This window comes from Choloepus didactylus, chromosome 13 (assembly GCF_015220235.1).
Source record: "Choloepus didactylus isolate mChoDid1 chromosome 13, mChoDid1.pri, whole genome shotgun sequence".
Classification (NCBI taxonomy): domain Eukaryota; kingdom Metazoa; phylum Chordata; class Mammalia; order Pilosa; family Megalonychidae; genus Choloepus; species Choloepus didactylus.
In genome coordinates this window covers 34,854,351-34,872,781 of record NC_051319.1, presented here as the reverse complement: position 1 = coordinate 34,872,781, position 18,431 = coordinate 34,854,351, and the positions used below count along the sequence as shown (strand labels likewise).

The 18,431-nt window shown below is 39.9% G+C and overlaps 1 protein-coding gene across 6 annotated transcripts in view; it reads right to left on the bottom strand.

Moving 5' to 3' along the window:
* CAST (calpastatin) overlaps nucleotides 1-18,431 on the bottom strand; it is a 137,310-nt gene that overhangs the window by 87,683 nt on the left and 31,196 nt on the right. For 4 of the 6 annotated variants that reach the window (XM_037801312.1, XM_037801309.1, XM_037801311.1 and 1 more), the window contains exon 3: nucleotides 10,922-10,993. In XM_037801312.1, the coding sequence (XP_037657240.1) occupies nucleotides 10,922-10,993 (72 nt within the window). Of the gene's footprint in view, nucleotides 1-4,638; nucleotides 4,798-10,921; nucleotides 10,994-18,431 lie in introns of those variants that run through there. The other 2 variants (XM_037801313.1, XM_037801314.1) reach the window with 2 other exon arrangements.

The following is an 18,431-nucleotide window of genomic DNA, read 5'->3' as shown; positions in this document are numbered from 1 at the left end:
TGTTCATCATTCCTTAGTGGTCCATCAGCAAGACTCATTGTTGAGATTCTAGTTAATGTTACCTTCAACACTCACCTACATCTTACCCATCTGTCATATGATTACAGTGTGTTCTGACCACAAGGCCCATAGAGCTGAGAAAAATTATATCAGTTAGCAATACAAAAAAAAATGTTTACCAAAGTTAACTTGATAGATTCTATTAAAACAGATTGAAACCCTCTTAGTAATGTGTAAGAAATGCTCCCCAAATAACTAAACTAAAATTAAATGTTAGTTTTTTTTTTTAAAAAAAAAGGAGAATTGTGAAGGGATCTATAGGAAAATAAACAACCACCACCAACAAAACAGACTAAGAAACAACTTTGTAACTAAGATGTACTCTCCATCCCTGTGAGAAGAACTGCTGAAAAATGATAAAAGGTGAGTAAAATGGGATCTGAGGTTCTCCTTGCCCAGCTATGGATATGTGTCTACCAGGCAGTGGCTGCTGAATGTAAAAGAAGAAACTAGATTGAAATAAGTGTGTCATTAGAGATAAGAACTGCATGAATTCAGGAGCAAGTAATTTTGACTGTTGATGAGCTTGTTTTGCACCTTGGGTTGGGTGGTAAAGGAAGGAAAAGAAAACTGAGAACCAGGAGCTTGTTACCCTCAAATCCTGCTTGCAGGACTGACAACACAGACCCATTCTGCTCTGGGGTCTCCCATTAAACTGTATAGAGAGCCACAGGACAAAAATGGGAATCTCTGATACAGCTAACACCTGAAGGACATTCAGTCTGTCTACAGGGAAGGTTGTCAGGTACATCTCAATCAGAGTCACAGAATTAACCAGAACTCTAAATCCAACTAAACAGCACATGTAAAAGTATGCAGAGAAAAAGTATAGTGTCTAGACTAGCAGTCCAGAGAATGTATTGGAGGAGGAGATTAAGAAAACAACGAAGTGAGCTAGTGCTTGGGAACTTGGACATATATCAGACTTCTGAGCAGTCCTGCCTCTGACAGACTGGACACTACTTGAATAAAACATTGGTCCTTGGCATCTGTGTCCATCTTGGCTGTTGGTATTTCTGCTTTAGACTGGTCTCCTAGTTGCAGATCTCTTTTATGGTCTAAGATTCCCAACGTTTATTCCCAGAGAAATAAGCCCCCCAAGCGTAATCCCTTACCCCTGTTAACCTCTTCCATCAAATTTCCACTTTGAGAGTAATGCTAGCCTAGCACTTTTCACATTGTCTCTTTCTATTTGTTCACATGGATCACACTTCACTTCTCTCTCTAGCACCATGTGTTGTCCATTGTTGAAGGTGGAGTGGGCAATTGTCTAAAGATTTCTCAATTGTCTAAAGATTAAAAAGCCAAAAAGATACTAAGTTCCAAAAACTTTACTTGTAAAGCCTACAGAATAAAATGAAAATTATTTTTTTATCTTTTCTACTTACCCAGGATGAATCTCTATATTAATGTGACAGGATCTTAGGGCTCTGTTTATATTAAACAAAAACCAATCTTTTTCCTTTTTATCTTTCATTCAGTAAATATTTGTTTAGCACTATGGTAGATGTTATGCTTTGCTAATGGAAGGCACTATGGTAGATGTTACGGGGGTATGAAAATGTAGATCTTGTTCTTGAGGGAGTCACAATATAGTAAAAAGTTTACATTCTAAAAATAGAAGTAACAGTCACTGAATGAGCCTATGAGGACTTTTCATGCATGAAATATCATTTTTTGGGGAAAGTCGCTCTAATACAAATTTTGTGTATGTGTAGGTATATGTGTGTGTGTGTGTGTGTGTGTGTATATATATATATATATATTTTTTTTTTTTTTTTTTCTTTACTGGAATCTAGTACAGTTACTCTCTGTGGTAGATCGAATCATGTTCCCCAAAAAGACATGTTCAAGTCTGAACCCCCAGTCCCATGGATGTAAACTAATTTGTAAATAGGACCTTTGAAGACCTTATTTGGATGAAGCTAAATTGAATCAGGGTGGGCCTCATCCTGTAAGGCTGAAGTCTTTATAAGCAGAGGAAATTCAGCCATAGTCAGTGAGGAGAAGCCAGAGGATAGAGATCCCCATGTGACAGAGGCAGAGATGCATGTACCAGCCATGGAACCCCAGGGATTGCAGCAAGCCAGCACCAGAACACTACAGATCCTGGGAGAAAGCAGGGCCTGGCGATACCTGGTGATCCTTGATGTTGGACTTCTAGACTCTCAAACTACGAGGCAATAAATTCCTGTTGTTTAAGCCAACCAGTGTGTAGTATTTGTCATAGCAGCCCTGGCAAACTAAGTCAATTTCCAATAATTTATTGTTATGCCAGCGTAGACAGGAAAGTATCATAGGGCACAGGCCAAATAACAAATGATAAAGTCACCTTGCTGGCAGTCTGACTGCAGGCTCCAACCAATTCCCCACTGCAGACTAATGTCCAAATATATAGACTCACTGAGAAGCCTATCACAGAAGTCTTAGGCGATGTTACAAAGTAGGAATAACAGGACTGAATAATTATTTTTATGGGTTTCTATAAAAATAGTGTAACTCAGAAGTTATTAGCCAGGGCAAGTAGCACTCAAGCAGAGGGTATTTAAAAATGTGTTAGTGCCTTTGATCATGCCCTGTTGTTCAGCGGGAGCAACATGGCCCTGCCCAATTAAGAAATGTCTCACCTAGCATGTCAATAGCACCCCTGTTGAGAAACACCCCTTAGCTGACATTTTTAAGACAGAAGCTATTCATAGAGAAAAAACAAAATGCAATTACTTTTGAAGACCCATTGCAGTTTCCAAGTCTACAGTTTATAAATTCCATATATCCCAAAAACTATAGAATAAAAAATGTCCCTCTCATAAGGTCAGAAACACTGATATAAAACATATGTTCCAGATTCTTATGGTCCCCCAAATGAAAGAATTATGAGGTATACAAGAGAAGAATACAAAAATATAACATATATAGAGAACATGGGTAGCAGATTGTCGACTTAAACAAGATTGACCAACTAGATACTTCATATTTTGGGGAAAAGTAAATAGTCTCATCTCAGAAGACGTGACACACCTTAAAGACATAATTGTTTTTATAACCTATGAATAGGAACATAAAATACTTGGCTGATTCTAAGAAGTTAGTTCAGATTAATTCCTTATGTTTTCCTAATGGTTTCCTTTTCTTTTTGGTTTTATTCTTTTGAACTGCTATTTTATGTGTTACCTCTTACGTTTTCTTTGTGGGAGAGAAATTATACTCAGCCAATTCTACCAGAGACTGAAACTCACTGCTAACACTATATAATCAACTCCTCGCATGAATCAGGAATCTTCGCAAAGCATGTGAACTAAACCACAGCCAACATTTATCCTTGACTGCTGTTTCATAAACAGAGTCCCACAGTCTGCAAGGCACACTTGATGGTAATAGACACCAAGTCCTTGCTGCACTCTACCGATTTCCACTCCACCCTCGTGGCTACTGGTCGCCTATCCAGTCTCCATCAATCTGCAGATGAGGCTGTTCCTACTCTGGCATGATTTTGCTAAATTTTCCTATACTGTCTCCTAGAACCCAGAGAGCGCATGCTCCCCACCTCATTCCCAGCAACTCAATATTCCTTTTAGATACTAAAAAATCAATGTGAGAAAGTTGAATTCCGTATCCACAAGCAGAGCATCAGGAAGAGACATTCTACAGTTATTCATTAGAAAATAAACTTTCTCCCTTTGACCGCCAGGTGCCACTCCTTGTTGGGCTTCCCTGCAATGCAGTTTTTTCTTTAGCTAATCTCTCAGACAGCAGCAACGTTGCAGAACTGCTGACCAAGCATTCCTGTTCTGTGGCATACATAGGCGGGTTCCTAGGAGAATACATAGTCAGGAGGCCCCCAAGGTCTCATTCCTTAGGGAAGTTGCCTCAACTTTCCACTTCATTTTCTCAAGAACTTACCTCTTGCCCATTTTATAGCTGGAGAATGATGGCACTCTCTCATACAGAAAAAATGGTTAAATCTCTGCGAAAACACGTTGCATTCTTTACAGATAGACAAAGAACTCTCAGTGATACTATCCTACAACAGTCTCAGGTTTTGTGCAAGGAAACAGAACTTGAACATGTTACAACATTTGCAGATACCACACCCAGTATGTATCAGGTACATGGAAAGGTCATACAGAGTGAACTCATTCATCAAAAACAGGTCATCAGGGTGGTTAGAGGAAGTGAGGGAGGAGGAGAGGGTCTAATCCTAGAGATAAAAGTGCCAAACCAAATCCACATAGCTGCCGTTTTCTTTCTGCATTTTGCCTGGGTCACACAAATCCCTTGTTTTGTAACCCTACCGCGCCCTGGTCACCAGATACATGCCCAACTGAAAAGCCAGCCACAGTTTCACCGACAGGGAGGAGGTGTCCACGAAAAACACAATTTAACTTAGAAACCGCTTGAAAAGAAATATATCTTAAGAGTCAAGATTATAGTAAGACCACTAGTCCCGAGCGCGGGGAGTCAGCTGGCAGGCTCCCAGCCTTGGAAACGCAGGGCCGGGGCGAGGAGGTGGCGGCGCAGGCTGCTCGGATCACAAGCAGATGCAGCCGAACTTGAAAGCGGCCAGAAATCAGTACTCACTCTGCGTCCCACTCCACGGCCGGGAGGCTTCAGTTCGCGGCCGCGCGCCGGCCTGGGTTTTTCAGGATGTTTTCATTCCTGTTTGGGCTCGGCCCCGTGGTTTCAGTTTTGAGTCCCAGCCCAGGCCGCAGAATGTGACTGGGCCCGGCAGATCCCGAGGTGGCGACGCAGCATCTTCCCCGCCCCCCCTCCGGCGAGCAGCCCCGCCCCGAGAGCTCCCGGCCGGTTCTGGGGAGGGAGGCTCCCCCCGCCCCGCCGACTCGTCATGGGCTTGGCATCCAGGACAAACCGAACGTAGGCTGTGATGCGGCACTGCAGGCTGCAGACGGCTGTCACACCGGCTGTCACACCGACTGCTGGAATGAGGGCGCGACGGCGGGGCCCTTTGCAAATCCACTCCATCAAACACCGCTTTTAAACTATGAAGTGAATTAATAATGAGTATAACCTGGCATTTGCAAATACGTTTCGAATTGTGTAAGACTGTTTAAAAGTGGGTTTTTTAAAAGATCAGTTTGAGTCAGGATTCTACTGAATTATTGTATGTATTATAGTATTAGGATAGAAAACTTCAAAATAAACAATAGGAATGGATTTTAAGCCCTTGAATAAAATAAGAATTCATGAGCCTATATTCTTACCAAGAAATAAAGGAATGAATAAATAAGAAAATAGGGGAAAAGGAAACACTCTTATAGAAGAATGCCAACGAATAAATATAGAAGATGGAGTTAGAGAAAAAAAAAGTTACGAAATTTAAAAAGAAATATGACAAGCCAGCTTTTCCCAAAGCCATAAACCAACTCTGACACATACTCTGGACCCTGAGCTTTAGTGTGTGAGTAGGGGGAGGCAGTGGTCAGGGTTTGAGAAACAAAAACCTTAGGTCAGCTAGTGGCTGCTGACAATGGCAGTGCTGCATCCAGCCGGGACAGAGGGAACCACCAGCTGGCATTAAAATAGGCGGAGAGCACATCTGCATAGCTCTGCACCCCCCCCACACACACTCCCCCCCACACACACACCCCCCACACACCCCACCCCACACACACACCCGCCACAAACCCAGCAGTAAAAGCGGGTGGGGTCCTTCTGACTTCCCCTTCAAAGTGTTCCTCACAACCATTTTATTTCTTTTCCTTTTTCTTTTACTTCTGTTAAATAAAGCTGAAGTAAGAACGCTTCCAACTCGAACATTTTATAATTCTCTGAACAGAAGACTGTGTTCTTATATTTCTTCTTGATGAAAATATAGCTTAAAAATTCTTTATTTTTTTTTTTCCTTAATATTTTGTTTATCTAAACCTCAGCTCATCTAGATGTCACTGGCAGTCATTTCCCCTATGGCAAAAACAGCTCAGGATGATTTGTTCAGGCCACACCCCAGGAGGGATGGGGCCCTGGGCCCCACAGCCCCTGGTGTTAAGGCAGCTGTATCTCCCTCAATGAAGGTAAATACTTCTGTGCTCCTGAATGGGTACAGATGAGTAAACACATGATTATGAAATAAAGTTTCCAAAGACTCTTACGCCGCAGACCAAGGAGAAAGGGGCTCCTTTCCTTAGAGATGAAGAGGGATGTTATTGATCCCCTAACGTGCTGTGCAGGTCACATTCTCTGGGGGTCAGCCTTTCTCCAAATGTGGTCCTCAGATCATCTGCATCTGAAACACTTGGGTGTGACCTGCCCTACCCCAGTGAATCACAGTTTCTTGGCTTGGAATCTGAGAATCTGCATTTTAACCAAATTATCCAATTGATGCCTAGAAAAACTAATAAACAGGGAGTCTAAACTACCTACATTCAGCACAATTCTGCATTCTTGCTACTCAAAGTGTAGTCTCCAGAGCAGCAGAAGAAGCATCAACTGAGAGCTTACTACAAACACAGAAACTCAGCCCTATGGTAGATCTCCTGAATCTGAATCCGAATCCTCATTTTAGTAAAAGCCCCACTGATACAATAAGTACATAAAAATATGAGAATCACTGCTGTAGGTATTGTTTCCCAAGCTTTGGTCATTGGTGCATTATCTGCATGTTCTTTTTAAAAATCTGCCCTACTTAAATTTATTTAATATTTTCTTTAGATCTACTTTTTAACCTTTAATTCAACCTTGTCTTAATAAAAAACAATCCATGAAATCACCAGTTTGATGTGCCAGAAATACTTTTTATTGCACATTAAAATGTATGTATAATTTTTAAAATAAAAATGCTTGTCTGTTTATCATTACCAAAGTTGGCACAGCTATTTATCACAAGAACCAGGGCTGGAATTACAAAAGTGTTTCTCTGATGGGTGTTTATTCCTTCGCACAGTTCCCTACCTGGCTGGGAAGAGTGGTTGTTTGTAACTTCTTCTGTTTAAAGGCCTAATAATGCCAGTCTATCATCGATGATTTTCCTTTTGTTCAATTAGTGAATTCTGTTTTCCTTCTTTAGTGGACATTTGTCATTGGTGGCTGACTACACATTTGAAAACCTATTGATAATTTGAAAGCACATTGACAATGTCCCATCTAATCATACACACCTTTCCAAAGCAGAATCCAGAAAACTCACATCCTGAGACTCCCTTGTAGCAGGGTTAAGGCATGTGGTCTGGGTTGGCTAATCAGATGTGCCCATACAAGAATGGAATTGGAAGTGAGCAAAGTGAGGAGGCTGCTGCCCAACTGGAAATCCATATTCCCATAAGGGTTTTGAATCTCCAGGATTGGAAAGGGCAAAATTTCTGGCGTTCGATCCTAACTGTGATAGGTGCCAAGCTGTGGTGGCGGTACGATTTTAACAGGAGACGCCCCTTGAAGTGGTTGGCACTGTTCCTGGCTGTGAAGCTTTGGACTCCAGTAGAGGGTCCCTCCTGGATTTCCCGGTGAACTAGCCATTACCCCTTAAGAAATTCCTTTTTGGCTTAAACTAGTCAGAGTGGATGTTGTTGTTTGGAACTAAAAAGCTTTAAGCAATACATCCTTAATAGCCATGGTCTTCTACAGAGAAATTCTTAATGCAATGTGAACTTCAGTTGAAATAGGAGGTGTCTGAGAACTCATCCATCAATAAAATTATCTTATTTTAGACTTATGAACCACAACAATTTTCATATTGGCTCTAGTAATGAGAATCTGTGATCATTTCAGCAGCCTCATTAGTCCTTATTACCAATTTACCAAAAAAAATTGCAATATAAGCACTAAATATTTATAATTACATTATTTCAACTTAGAAACATCTATGCCTCTTAACAGCTTTGATCTTCTAAGCCCAGACTTACATGGCAGAAGTGATATAATTTGTATTCATAATTATTCATTAAGGATTCTCATAAAACAGTTCTGTAATACATGGCAACAACTTTACAGAAAACAGCTTACTTGTAAGCTGCAAATTAAATATTTATTTTAAAAACAGACTTTAAGGTTTTCTTGATAATTGTAAAATCATCATTTTTTAAAGTTTCCAGTAGAATGTGTTCAGAATCAAGAAAACTCCTTTATTATAAGGCTTCACTTCAGAAGACCAGGACAAATTCATTCTCACTGCCAATCATATCTATTATTTTGTCATGCCTTTTCTGAATGTGTTTGGAGAATATTATTTTGCCTACTGTGTGTTATCATAATTAACTCTGTAATAAAAAGCTTCAAATTTCAACAAATGCTATTATCCAAGCTTGTCTAAATCAGGCATGGGGATGGTCATATTTTGGAGGTGATGCTACTGAGTCACAGCCCTTCTAACCTGGCATCAAAAAAAAAGAAAGAAGCAAGTATACATATTTTTTCTTTCAATACTCTACAAGAGTTAAGGATATGAGAAAAGAAGCAGTGAAGAATTAAATCCTGGGAAAACTAATACTTAGGAAATCATTGAAGGAAAGAGAGTCAGAAAAACATAATATGAAAGAGCAAAAGTAGATACGAGTGGATGTGGGAAAAGGCAGTGTTTCAGAAACCCAGGTAAGAATATCAAGTTTGCCATTAAATAATAAAACAATAAAGATGTACTAAAATGTTTCCATCCACCATCTATGCCCCTGCACTAGCTTCCTAAGCTAAAACAGGGTTTGGGGGATGTAAGAAAGGAATAAGTTTCGTTTTCACATAGAGACAGCATGGAATAAGGGAAATGGAGGCAAAACCAGTTTAAACAAGCCCCAGACAAAGAGAAGAGAGAATCTGCCTGATGTAAAGAGACATGAGGTAGTATCAGAGGCGGGAACTCACAGCAAAAAAATAAAAATTTGGGGGGGCATTGGCTAATCAGTTCAAAATCTCAATAATGAGCTAGTTGGCTCTCTGGGATTGGCTGTACAAATTAAAATCTCAAAAGATGAATTAGTTAGTGTTCTCGGATAGGCTGTAACCTCTGTAGCACCCAGTCAATGGGGAAACAGGGGAGGGACTTGCGAATTAGGAGTAGGAGATTTAAACATCGCCATTCTCTTCCTCTGGCGCGCCAGCCTTCCGCGTGTTTGGCTGGACGCCCCACCTTGCAAGATCGTAAATAAATTCTTGTCTCCTCCAGAACCGAGAGAGCGTTTATTCCCTTACAGGTACCACTTTATTTCCGACAGGGGAGATGTCCAAATTCTTTATACTCATTTCACCTCAGAGCCATTGAATGATAATTTCCTAGTGTGAAATAGGATGGTATAAAGTCAGATTCTTAAAACAAAGTTAGAGAAAAAAATTGGGTGTGGTGCTCAATAATATACTGAACATCCACTTTTTAGATACTAGTAGTTCTGGAAATCATTTATAAACAATTCACTATATCTCATTAGGTTAGGTTTTACTAATGAGACTTCTCATTTTTAGAGTAGCAATTTGGTATATGATAAAACAAACAGATAAGAGTAAACAAAAGCAAAATCAAGTAAAGGTCCTAACACTATAGAAGAGAGGACATGTTTGGGACATCTTTTTAAATCAGAGACCTCCTTGAGTTGGAGGACCAACAAGAACAATCACAGAAGCACCTATTTTCCCAGTACCTACTAATTGCCTTAAATGAAATTGTTCTATTTCATTTAAGCCTCCCAACAGCTCTGACAAGAGAAGTCTCATCCCCATTTTACGGATGAGGAAACCGAGGCTCAGTAGGGCTAAATAAACTTGCTGGTAACAAGTGGCAAAGAGGAAATTCAAACTTCGGTTTGTTTGGTTCAGCAAAGGTCACCTAACCCAGTGGACATCAGTGCTGTCACGCCCCCAGTAGCAATAACAGAAGAGCTAAAAGAGAGCAGACCCCAGTTTTGAATTCTGTTGATCCAAAACATTAACTCACTCTCGTTATTTAAGATTCATAGTCCTTCAATGATTATCTTTTTACAGGCTGGAAGAAGAGATTTGGGAAGCTCCAATAAAACACACTCATGGGTCTTAAGTTATTTCAGCCAATTCCTGGTCTTGGCACCTTTGGGACTAGGTGAGCGGTTGTGGTTCTGGCAGACACTAAAATATGACCTCTTCACCGAGCCAGAGACATATATGAGAAAGTCCACAGACCTCCGTATGATAGGATAGCTTAAAATGCTTATTTTAAATATTTGTTATCAGTTAAGTTTTTAGATAATTTTGAAAATACTGGAAGATCACAAAGTAGAAATGGGCCAAGCTTAACTATTTTATGTATGAAAAACTACTAGCTAAAATTGTAGCTTCTCATCTTGAAAGGTGATGTTTCAGTGATTTTTGTAAGTGAAAGCTCTGCAGGTTTGTGTTACTAAAGAATGCTTGGAGCTTATGAGATCCAGCATGTTGAGGAGCTTGTACGAACAGGAACCCTGAACTTGAACCCTACCTCCATCTCATTGATTTTGTGATCTTCTCAAGGTTACTTAACCTCTCTGAGCCCTTTTTTCTCCATGAAAAAAGGAATAATAATAGTATGCTCTCTATAAGGTTGTAGGGGGATTACCTAAGATACATAGAACACTTAGTGGAAAGCCTAGTGTAGTTAACACTCACGGAGATTTGAATGACTCTTCTGAAGAAGTAGGATGATCAAATACACAAAAGTCTAATATTATCTATAGATATTTATGATAATTAATATTCATTGAATATAATATATTCTAGGAAGAAATATATCATAAATAGTTTTACTACACTTTTAAATTACTGAAATCATTATTTAAAATATTACCCCCTCATGCATAGGGGTTTTCAAAAACTCTCAGTCATCTGCAGGCACCGTTTGCCTCTATGCTGACTCTCCCCACCCTCTGATGATACACCTGTCAAGTATGGGTCTTTCTGTGTTCGGGAAATGACTTACCTTACTGGTAGGGGCTGTTCCACTGGCAAGTGCTCTGGAAGGTTGACTGCTCCCAAGGCTGGCTGCTTTTTTCTTGAAAATAGAAAATGTTAGTTTCAATGGGAGGAAACAGCACAACAATGTAGTCAAGTGCAAATTTTTATATCAATTCAAATCTCTTCTTAAACAAATATCAGATTAATACACTAAGCACACCCAATCTGAACAAATGTTTTAAATTTTTCCTAACTTGGCTTGAAGAGTCTATAAATATTCAAAAGGAGAGTAAGTTGAATAAATCCCAGTTATTCAATATTCACTGACTTTGGAGAACTGCAAAAACCCCATATGGGCAGGTGTCATTTCCACCATAATGCACCCCCAGAAGCATCATCACTCACTGTAAAGAGGCTCCTTACTTTCTCACATTGCCATGGAGAACACAAATCCGCACAACCTCTACAGAGAGCAATTTAGCAATATGTATCAAAGATGTAATTGTACTTCTAAAAATTTATCAAGAAAATAATAGAAGTATAAAAACTTTTTTTCTTCAGAGATATGCATCACAGTATTATAACCTCAAAATACTGAAAACAACATAAATAATAATGAAAGTTTATCAAGCACTTGCCATATAACAGGCATAATTTTAAGTGCTCTGTGTATTTAAGTGCTATGTGTAATAATTTATTTAATCTTTACATTATCCAGTATAAAGCTGGTACTATTTTTATCTCCGTTTTATAGGTAAGGAGATTGAGGAATAGAAAAATAAATAACTTGGCCATAGTCACAGCCAGTAAATGGCAGGGTGTCCACTCCAGGCCCTATTCTCTTTCTTTCCTCGACTGCCTCTCACAATAGGGGATTATGTTATGGCACAGCCATAGGATGACATATCAGGGAGTTATTAAAGACCATGTTTTAGAAGAGCACTTAATTAAATGAAAAATATCTTCATATTTTCTATAAAGAAAAGTCAGATTACAAAAGTATAGAATAGTATAATCCTTGAAGTTATATGGGGTTATTTTCTGAAGGTGGAGTTAAAAGTGATTTGAAAAATATATTCTTTATACTTTTTTGTATTTTTATTATAAATATAATATTTTAACTGAGAAAAAACAATAAATGAGAAAAAACAGAAAAGATACAATATGTAGTTACTTTCTAGATAATGCTTGGTATCCTATAGCTCTTACTTTAAACACCTATATTTGGGTCTTCATATAAACTAAGCCAACATATCAACTACAAAGCTTTATAATTTAAAACAGTGAGTTTAATTTTTAAATGTGAATTATGTACTGTAAATACTGAATATAGAAGGGATGACCATTTACTAATTAGCAGATATTAAGAATACATTAACAAGCTCTATGTATACAATTTTTAACCAAAACCCAACAATGGTGACAAAATTTTAATATTCAACTGGTAAAGAATTTGGTTTAACTCTTTAACATTTAGAAGAAAATACGAGGAGAGAACCTAAGATGGCGGCTAGGTGAGACAGAGCAAAAAAACACCTCCGTGAAAAATACCAGATAAAAACCAGAAAGTGACCCAGAACACCACTGCCAGTGATCCACCAGCCGGACAAGGTCTGCTAAATCCACAGGGAATGTGCATTTGGTGAAACCAGGAGCCTGCATTCTGAAACGAGTGAGTGAGTCGGCTGAAAGTCCTGCGGCCACGCTGTGGTGTGGGGAAACGGTGGGCTGGTATTTGGAGAAGACTAGTTCTTTGAAAAAAAAAAAAGCCCGGGGGTGGCTGCAGATACGATGGGGAGAGCCATGCAGTGAAGCACGGTGGGAGCGGGCTGGGCTAACACCTCGGTGTCTGGCATGGAGGATACCCCTTCCTACACCCGCTGCTGATTGTCTTGAGACCAGAGGAGCAGAGAGGAGCCAAAAGGAGAAAAAAACTGCATTCCTTGCAGCCATCTCCCCAGCGGGCAGGGGACGCTCCTGCCCGGGGCCAGACCCACAGCCCAGAGCCATGCCAAGAAACCCAGTGTGACAGGGAATCTTTCCCGCAGCACTACACACAAGCCACAATATCGGCCGTGGACAGTGGCCTTTAATACACCCACAGCTGATTGTCCTGGAGCTGGAAGGGCAGAGCTGTGCGAAAAGGGGGATGTTAACGCGTCCCATTCAACCACTTTGAAGCGGGCTGGGAGTGCCCCTGCACAGCCCAGAGACCCAGGCGAGCTGGTGCGCACTAGTGATATGGAGCAGCCCTCCTTAATCAGAGGTCCTGGAAGAGCACAGCTGGGAAGGGTGAACTGCTCAGAAATCCCAGGGACCCTACGCGAATACCAAGGACTTGTGGGTCAGCGGCAGAGACAATCGGTGGAAAGACTGAAATGAAGGCTTAGGCTCCTGCAACAGCCTTAAATGTCCAGGAACACCTGGGAGGTTTGATTATTAAAGCTGCCCTGCCTGCCTAACCACCCAGACACAAGCCCCACATTCAGGGCGGACAGCACCAGCAACACACCCAAACTTGGTGCACCAGTTGGACCCCACAAGAATCAGACCCCCACACACCACAAAGACAAAGTGGGGGAGAACTGACTTGAGGGGAATAAGTGACTCACGGACGCCATCTACTGGTTAGTTAGAGAAAGTGTATGCCACCAAGCTGCAGTAGTCAAATTAGGGATCAAGTAAAGCAAATGCCAAGAGGCCAAAAACAACAAAAAAATCTTAAAGCATATGATAAAACCAGACGATATGGAGAACCCAAACCAAAACACCCAAATGAAAAGATCAGAAGACACACAGTACTTGGCACAATTCATCAAAGAATTACAGACAGGCAACAAGAGCATGGCTCAGGATACAAAGGACATAAAGAAGACCCTAGAAGAGCATAAAGAAGAAATTGCAAGAGTAAATAAAAAAATAGAAGATCTTACGGAAATAAAAGAAACTGTTAGCCAAATTAAAAAGACTCTGGATACTCACAATACAAGATTAGAGGAAGGTGAACAACAACTCAGCCTCCTTGAGGACCACAGAACAGAAAATGAAAGAACAAAAGAAAGAATGGGGAAAAAAATAAAAAAAATAAAAATGGATCTCAGGGATATGATAGATAAAATAAAACATCCAAATTTAAGACTCATTGGTGTCCCAGAAGGGGAAGAGAAGGGTAAAGGTCTAGAAAGAATATTCAAAGAAATTGTTGGGGAAAACTTTCCAAACCTTCTAAGCAATATAAATACACAAAGCATAAATGCCCAGCGAACTCCAAATAGAATAAATCCAAATAAACCCACTCCAAGACATATTCTGATCAGACTCTCAAATACTGAAGAGAAGGAGCAAGTTCTGAAAGCAGCAAGAGAAAAGCAATTCACCACATACAAAGGAAACAACATAAGACTAAGTAGTGACTACTCAGCGGCCACTATGGAGGCAAGAAGGCAGTGGCATGACATATTGAAAACTCTGAGAGAGAAAAATTTCCAACCAAGAATACTTTATCCAGCAAAACTCTCCTTCAAATTTGAGGGAGAATTTAAATTTTTCACAGACAAACAAATGCTGAGAGATTTTGCTAATAAAAGACCTGCCCTACTTCAGATACTAAAGGGAGCCCTACCGATAGACAAAAAAAGCTGAGGGACTTCACCACCAGTAGGTCAGTCCTGTAAGAAATGCTAAAGGGAGGTGAGCAGGCTGAAAGGAAGGGACACTAAACAATTGAAAACTACATAAAGGAATAAAGGGTACACATGGTAAATATAAATACCAATACTACTGTATTTTTGATTTGTAACTCCACTATTTACTTCCTACAGGATCTAAAATACATAAACTGTAATGATAAATCAGTGGTTTTGGACTCAATGTAAAATATGTAATTTTTGACAAGAACTACATAAAAGTGGTTCTTTTATGAGGGAGTATAGGAACATAGTTTATGTGTCATATTGAAGTTAAGTTGGTAGCAAAGAAAAACAAGATTGTTATAGATTTAAGACGTTAAATTTAAGCCCCACGATAAACACAAAGAAAGTATCAGAGAATATGACCATAGAGATGAAAAGTAGAGTAGGGGTTCCGAGAAGTGGGGGAAGGGGCAATGGAGAGTTAAGAAATAAGTGTAGGGTTTCTGTTTGGGGTGAAGGGAAACTTCTAGAAAGGGATGGTGGGAAGGTGATAGCATTGCAACATTCTAAATGTGATTAATCCCACTAATGGAATGCTAGGGAGGGGGTGGAATGGGAAGATTTAGGCTGTATATATGGTTCCACAATTGGAAAAAAAAAAAAAAAAAAAAAGACAGTCTAAATAGATGACAATTAAATGCCACAGATAATCCTGATGGGATCTGAGGATGGAGGAGAGGAGGCTCAAAGGGACACAGATGGGACTTAAGCGGAAAATAAAAAAAAAAGAAATATAGAATGTAAGCTTTGTATCAAGGTTGAATTTCTTGAACTTCTTAGCTGCGTTTAATGGGATTGCATAAAAGAATGTTCTTGTTCATGGGAAATGTATATGTGAATTACATTGTTTTTTCAAGGATGTGTGCATCTTCCTCTCATATGTTCAGAAGACAGAGCAATAGATGATGGATGATAGGGAGGGAGAGAGGGAGGGAGGGAGGAAGGGAGGGGAAGCAAGCAAGAAAGAAAGAAATGGTGTAACAGGATGTTAAAGGTGGTGGATTGGGGTATTGGGGGAGGGGAGTCGGGGTATGCTGGAGTTCTATGTATGGGGTTTGTACTATTTTTGCAACTGTTCCTGTAAGTTTGAATTTATCTCAAAATAAAATTTCTTATTAAAAAAAAAAGAAAACATGAGCAAAATTTATATTGTTTTATTTTTGAAAATGTCTGCCACAGAAGTCTTAACCAAAGTCTTTTCTTTCAGGTTAAGTATTGCCACAGCAGGCAGAAAACATGAAAATTTGCTTTCTGTCCTCAAAATATACTTTCTACTTATTCTCTGGTTGACAGCTATCAGAGTGCTTCAGGAAGATCACTGAATATCAACCTGGACATATTTTTATAAAATGGGTATCTATGGGGCCTTGGTAAAAATGGGTATCTACAAGGCCTAGACAAAAATGGGCATCTACGGGGCCTAGATAAATTTGCCTAGAGGTAGCCTTAGAAGTATCTGCGGGAATCCCAAATTCCCAGGCATCATCTACAGATCAGTCTTTCCCAAGCATTTACTCACTACCATCACCCAAGAGAAGAAAGGAATCTAGATAACTATTATAAAAATGAAAGACGCTACTAAAAGGTATAATATGAGTGTAATACAGGAAATGGTGAAAGGAGGGGCTGCCCTAACTTTATCCAGATCACTATTCATTTTCAAAATATAAAATGTATTATTAACAAATAGCTTCCGATAGCTATACCATACCATATAAATAGATTCAGTGTTAGGGACTGGATGCTGAAAAAAAAAAAAAAAGAAAAGAATGCAGCTATGGGATATTTAGAATTTATCTCTTTCACCTTCCTCATTTTTGGGTGAGGAGACTGAAGTTCACTTTGTTCAGTAGACCACAGCAGTCCCACACTCTGACCACAAGCCTTTAGTCTCAGCTACAGTTGAGACAGGTCACATTCCAATCCCAGGCTAACTACACCTCCATTCACTATGTCCACAACCCAGAAGCTGGCTCATCTACAAAGGAATTCCACTACTTAAAACATGTTAGCTGGGATTTACCTAGAGGATTAAAAAAAGAACTTGTTTTCTGGCTGAGTTACAAAACTATTAAGTTAAAAATAAGAACTGTTTAAACTTAATACACATGCTTATTTTCATTTTTACTTCTACATCAATTCAAGGTTCACTTTAAAAAAATGACTTACATCAACTTAAGATTTACTTTAAAAAAAATGACTTAATAAATTCAATGTCTTTTAACCCAACTTAGGATCCCTCAATTTTCTTGTGGCTATGACTTGTCACCCTGAAGCTTGGCTTGCCCTCTGAGCTACCTATCTTGCTTGCTGTTCTAGCAAGGGCTATTTTAGTTCAGCTGAAATAAGGGTAGAAATTGTAAAATTGATGCTCATTAGATTTTCACCTGACAAATACTTATTAAGCCTTTAGTTAATGTCAGGCACTTAGAAAAAACACAAAAGCTTAGAAATACATGAATATATAGAACACAGACTCATTCTCAGGTTAGTAACCAAAGTTGAATTACAGACTGTATTGGCTGATGTAAAACACCTGCCTCCCCTGTTTGGTTGTGTTGGATTTCATGCATTCATTTGTTCATTCACTCATGGGATAAAAACATGGAACCCTGGCTGGGCCACGTCCTGTTCTAGGTAGTGGGGATATGATGACCAATTAGAAAAAACTACTGCTCTCAGCATTTCCATTCCATTACTCAGAGGACTCAGACTCTAAATAAGTCAACAAAAAACAAGATGATTTCAGAGAGTGATGAGTGTTTTAAAGACAATAAAATAGGGTAATATAATGGCGAGTGACTGGCTAAGGGCTGCTTCGGACAGGATGGATAAAGCAGACCTATCCAAAGAAGTGACTTGACTGAGACCTGAGTGTTGAGAGGGAACCAGTTGTGTCCAGATGGACTTGGAGGAGGGGGCGTTCCAGCTGACGGAGCAGCAAGTGCAAAGGTCCTAGGGAGCATGGCAAACTGGAGGAACAGAAAGAAGCCAGTGTGGGTATGAGATGGAACAGGATGCTGGACCAAGATATTTGGTCTGAAGTCATGTGGGTTCAGGCTGGCCTACAGCAAGGTGTGTTTGGTATCGATAGTTCCTTCCAGGCCTAGTTTGCTTTCTGGTCCTCTCTGGGCACATCTGCCCCACACCCCTAGTCCTCCCTTGCCTCCAGGAGAAGTGTTCTCTAAGTTCTCTAGCTTCACGTCACCTTGCATTTACTTTTGCAGGTGTCTTCTTCACCCTTCCCTCTTTACCCTCAGCATAGGTCCTCAGAAGTCCTACCTAGCCCTGGACACATGTCTTACCTGTCTAGGTCTCCATATTCACTAACCAGTTGAGAGGTTGGATTTACCTTTAGATAAAACAGAATTTATCTACCCACTTGTTATGGGCTGAGTCATGTCACCCAAAAAGATATGCTGGAGTCCTAACCTCCAGAACCTCAAAATGTGACATGTTTGGAATTCGGGTCATTGCAGATGTAATTAGTTAAGATGAGGTCATGCTGGATAGGGTGGGCCTTTAATCCAATATAACTGGTATCTTTATAAGAGAAGAGAAAGAGGGATGGAGAAGCACACGGGACAAGGCCATGTGAAGCCGGAGGCAGAAACTGGAGTTAGGTACCCTGAAGCCATAAAATGCCAAGAATTGCCACCACGAAAAGCTAGGAAGACGCAGAGAAGGATCCCTTCCCTTGAGCCACTGAAGAGCACAGGGCCCTGCTGACACCTTGATTTCAGACTTTCTGCCTGTAGAACTGTGAGAGAATAAATTTCTGCTGTTTTAAGCCCCCTGGTTTGTGGTACTTTGTTATGGCAGTCCTGGAAACTATTAAACTGG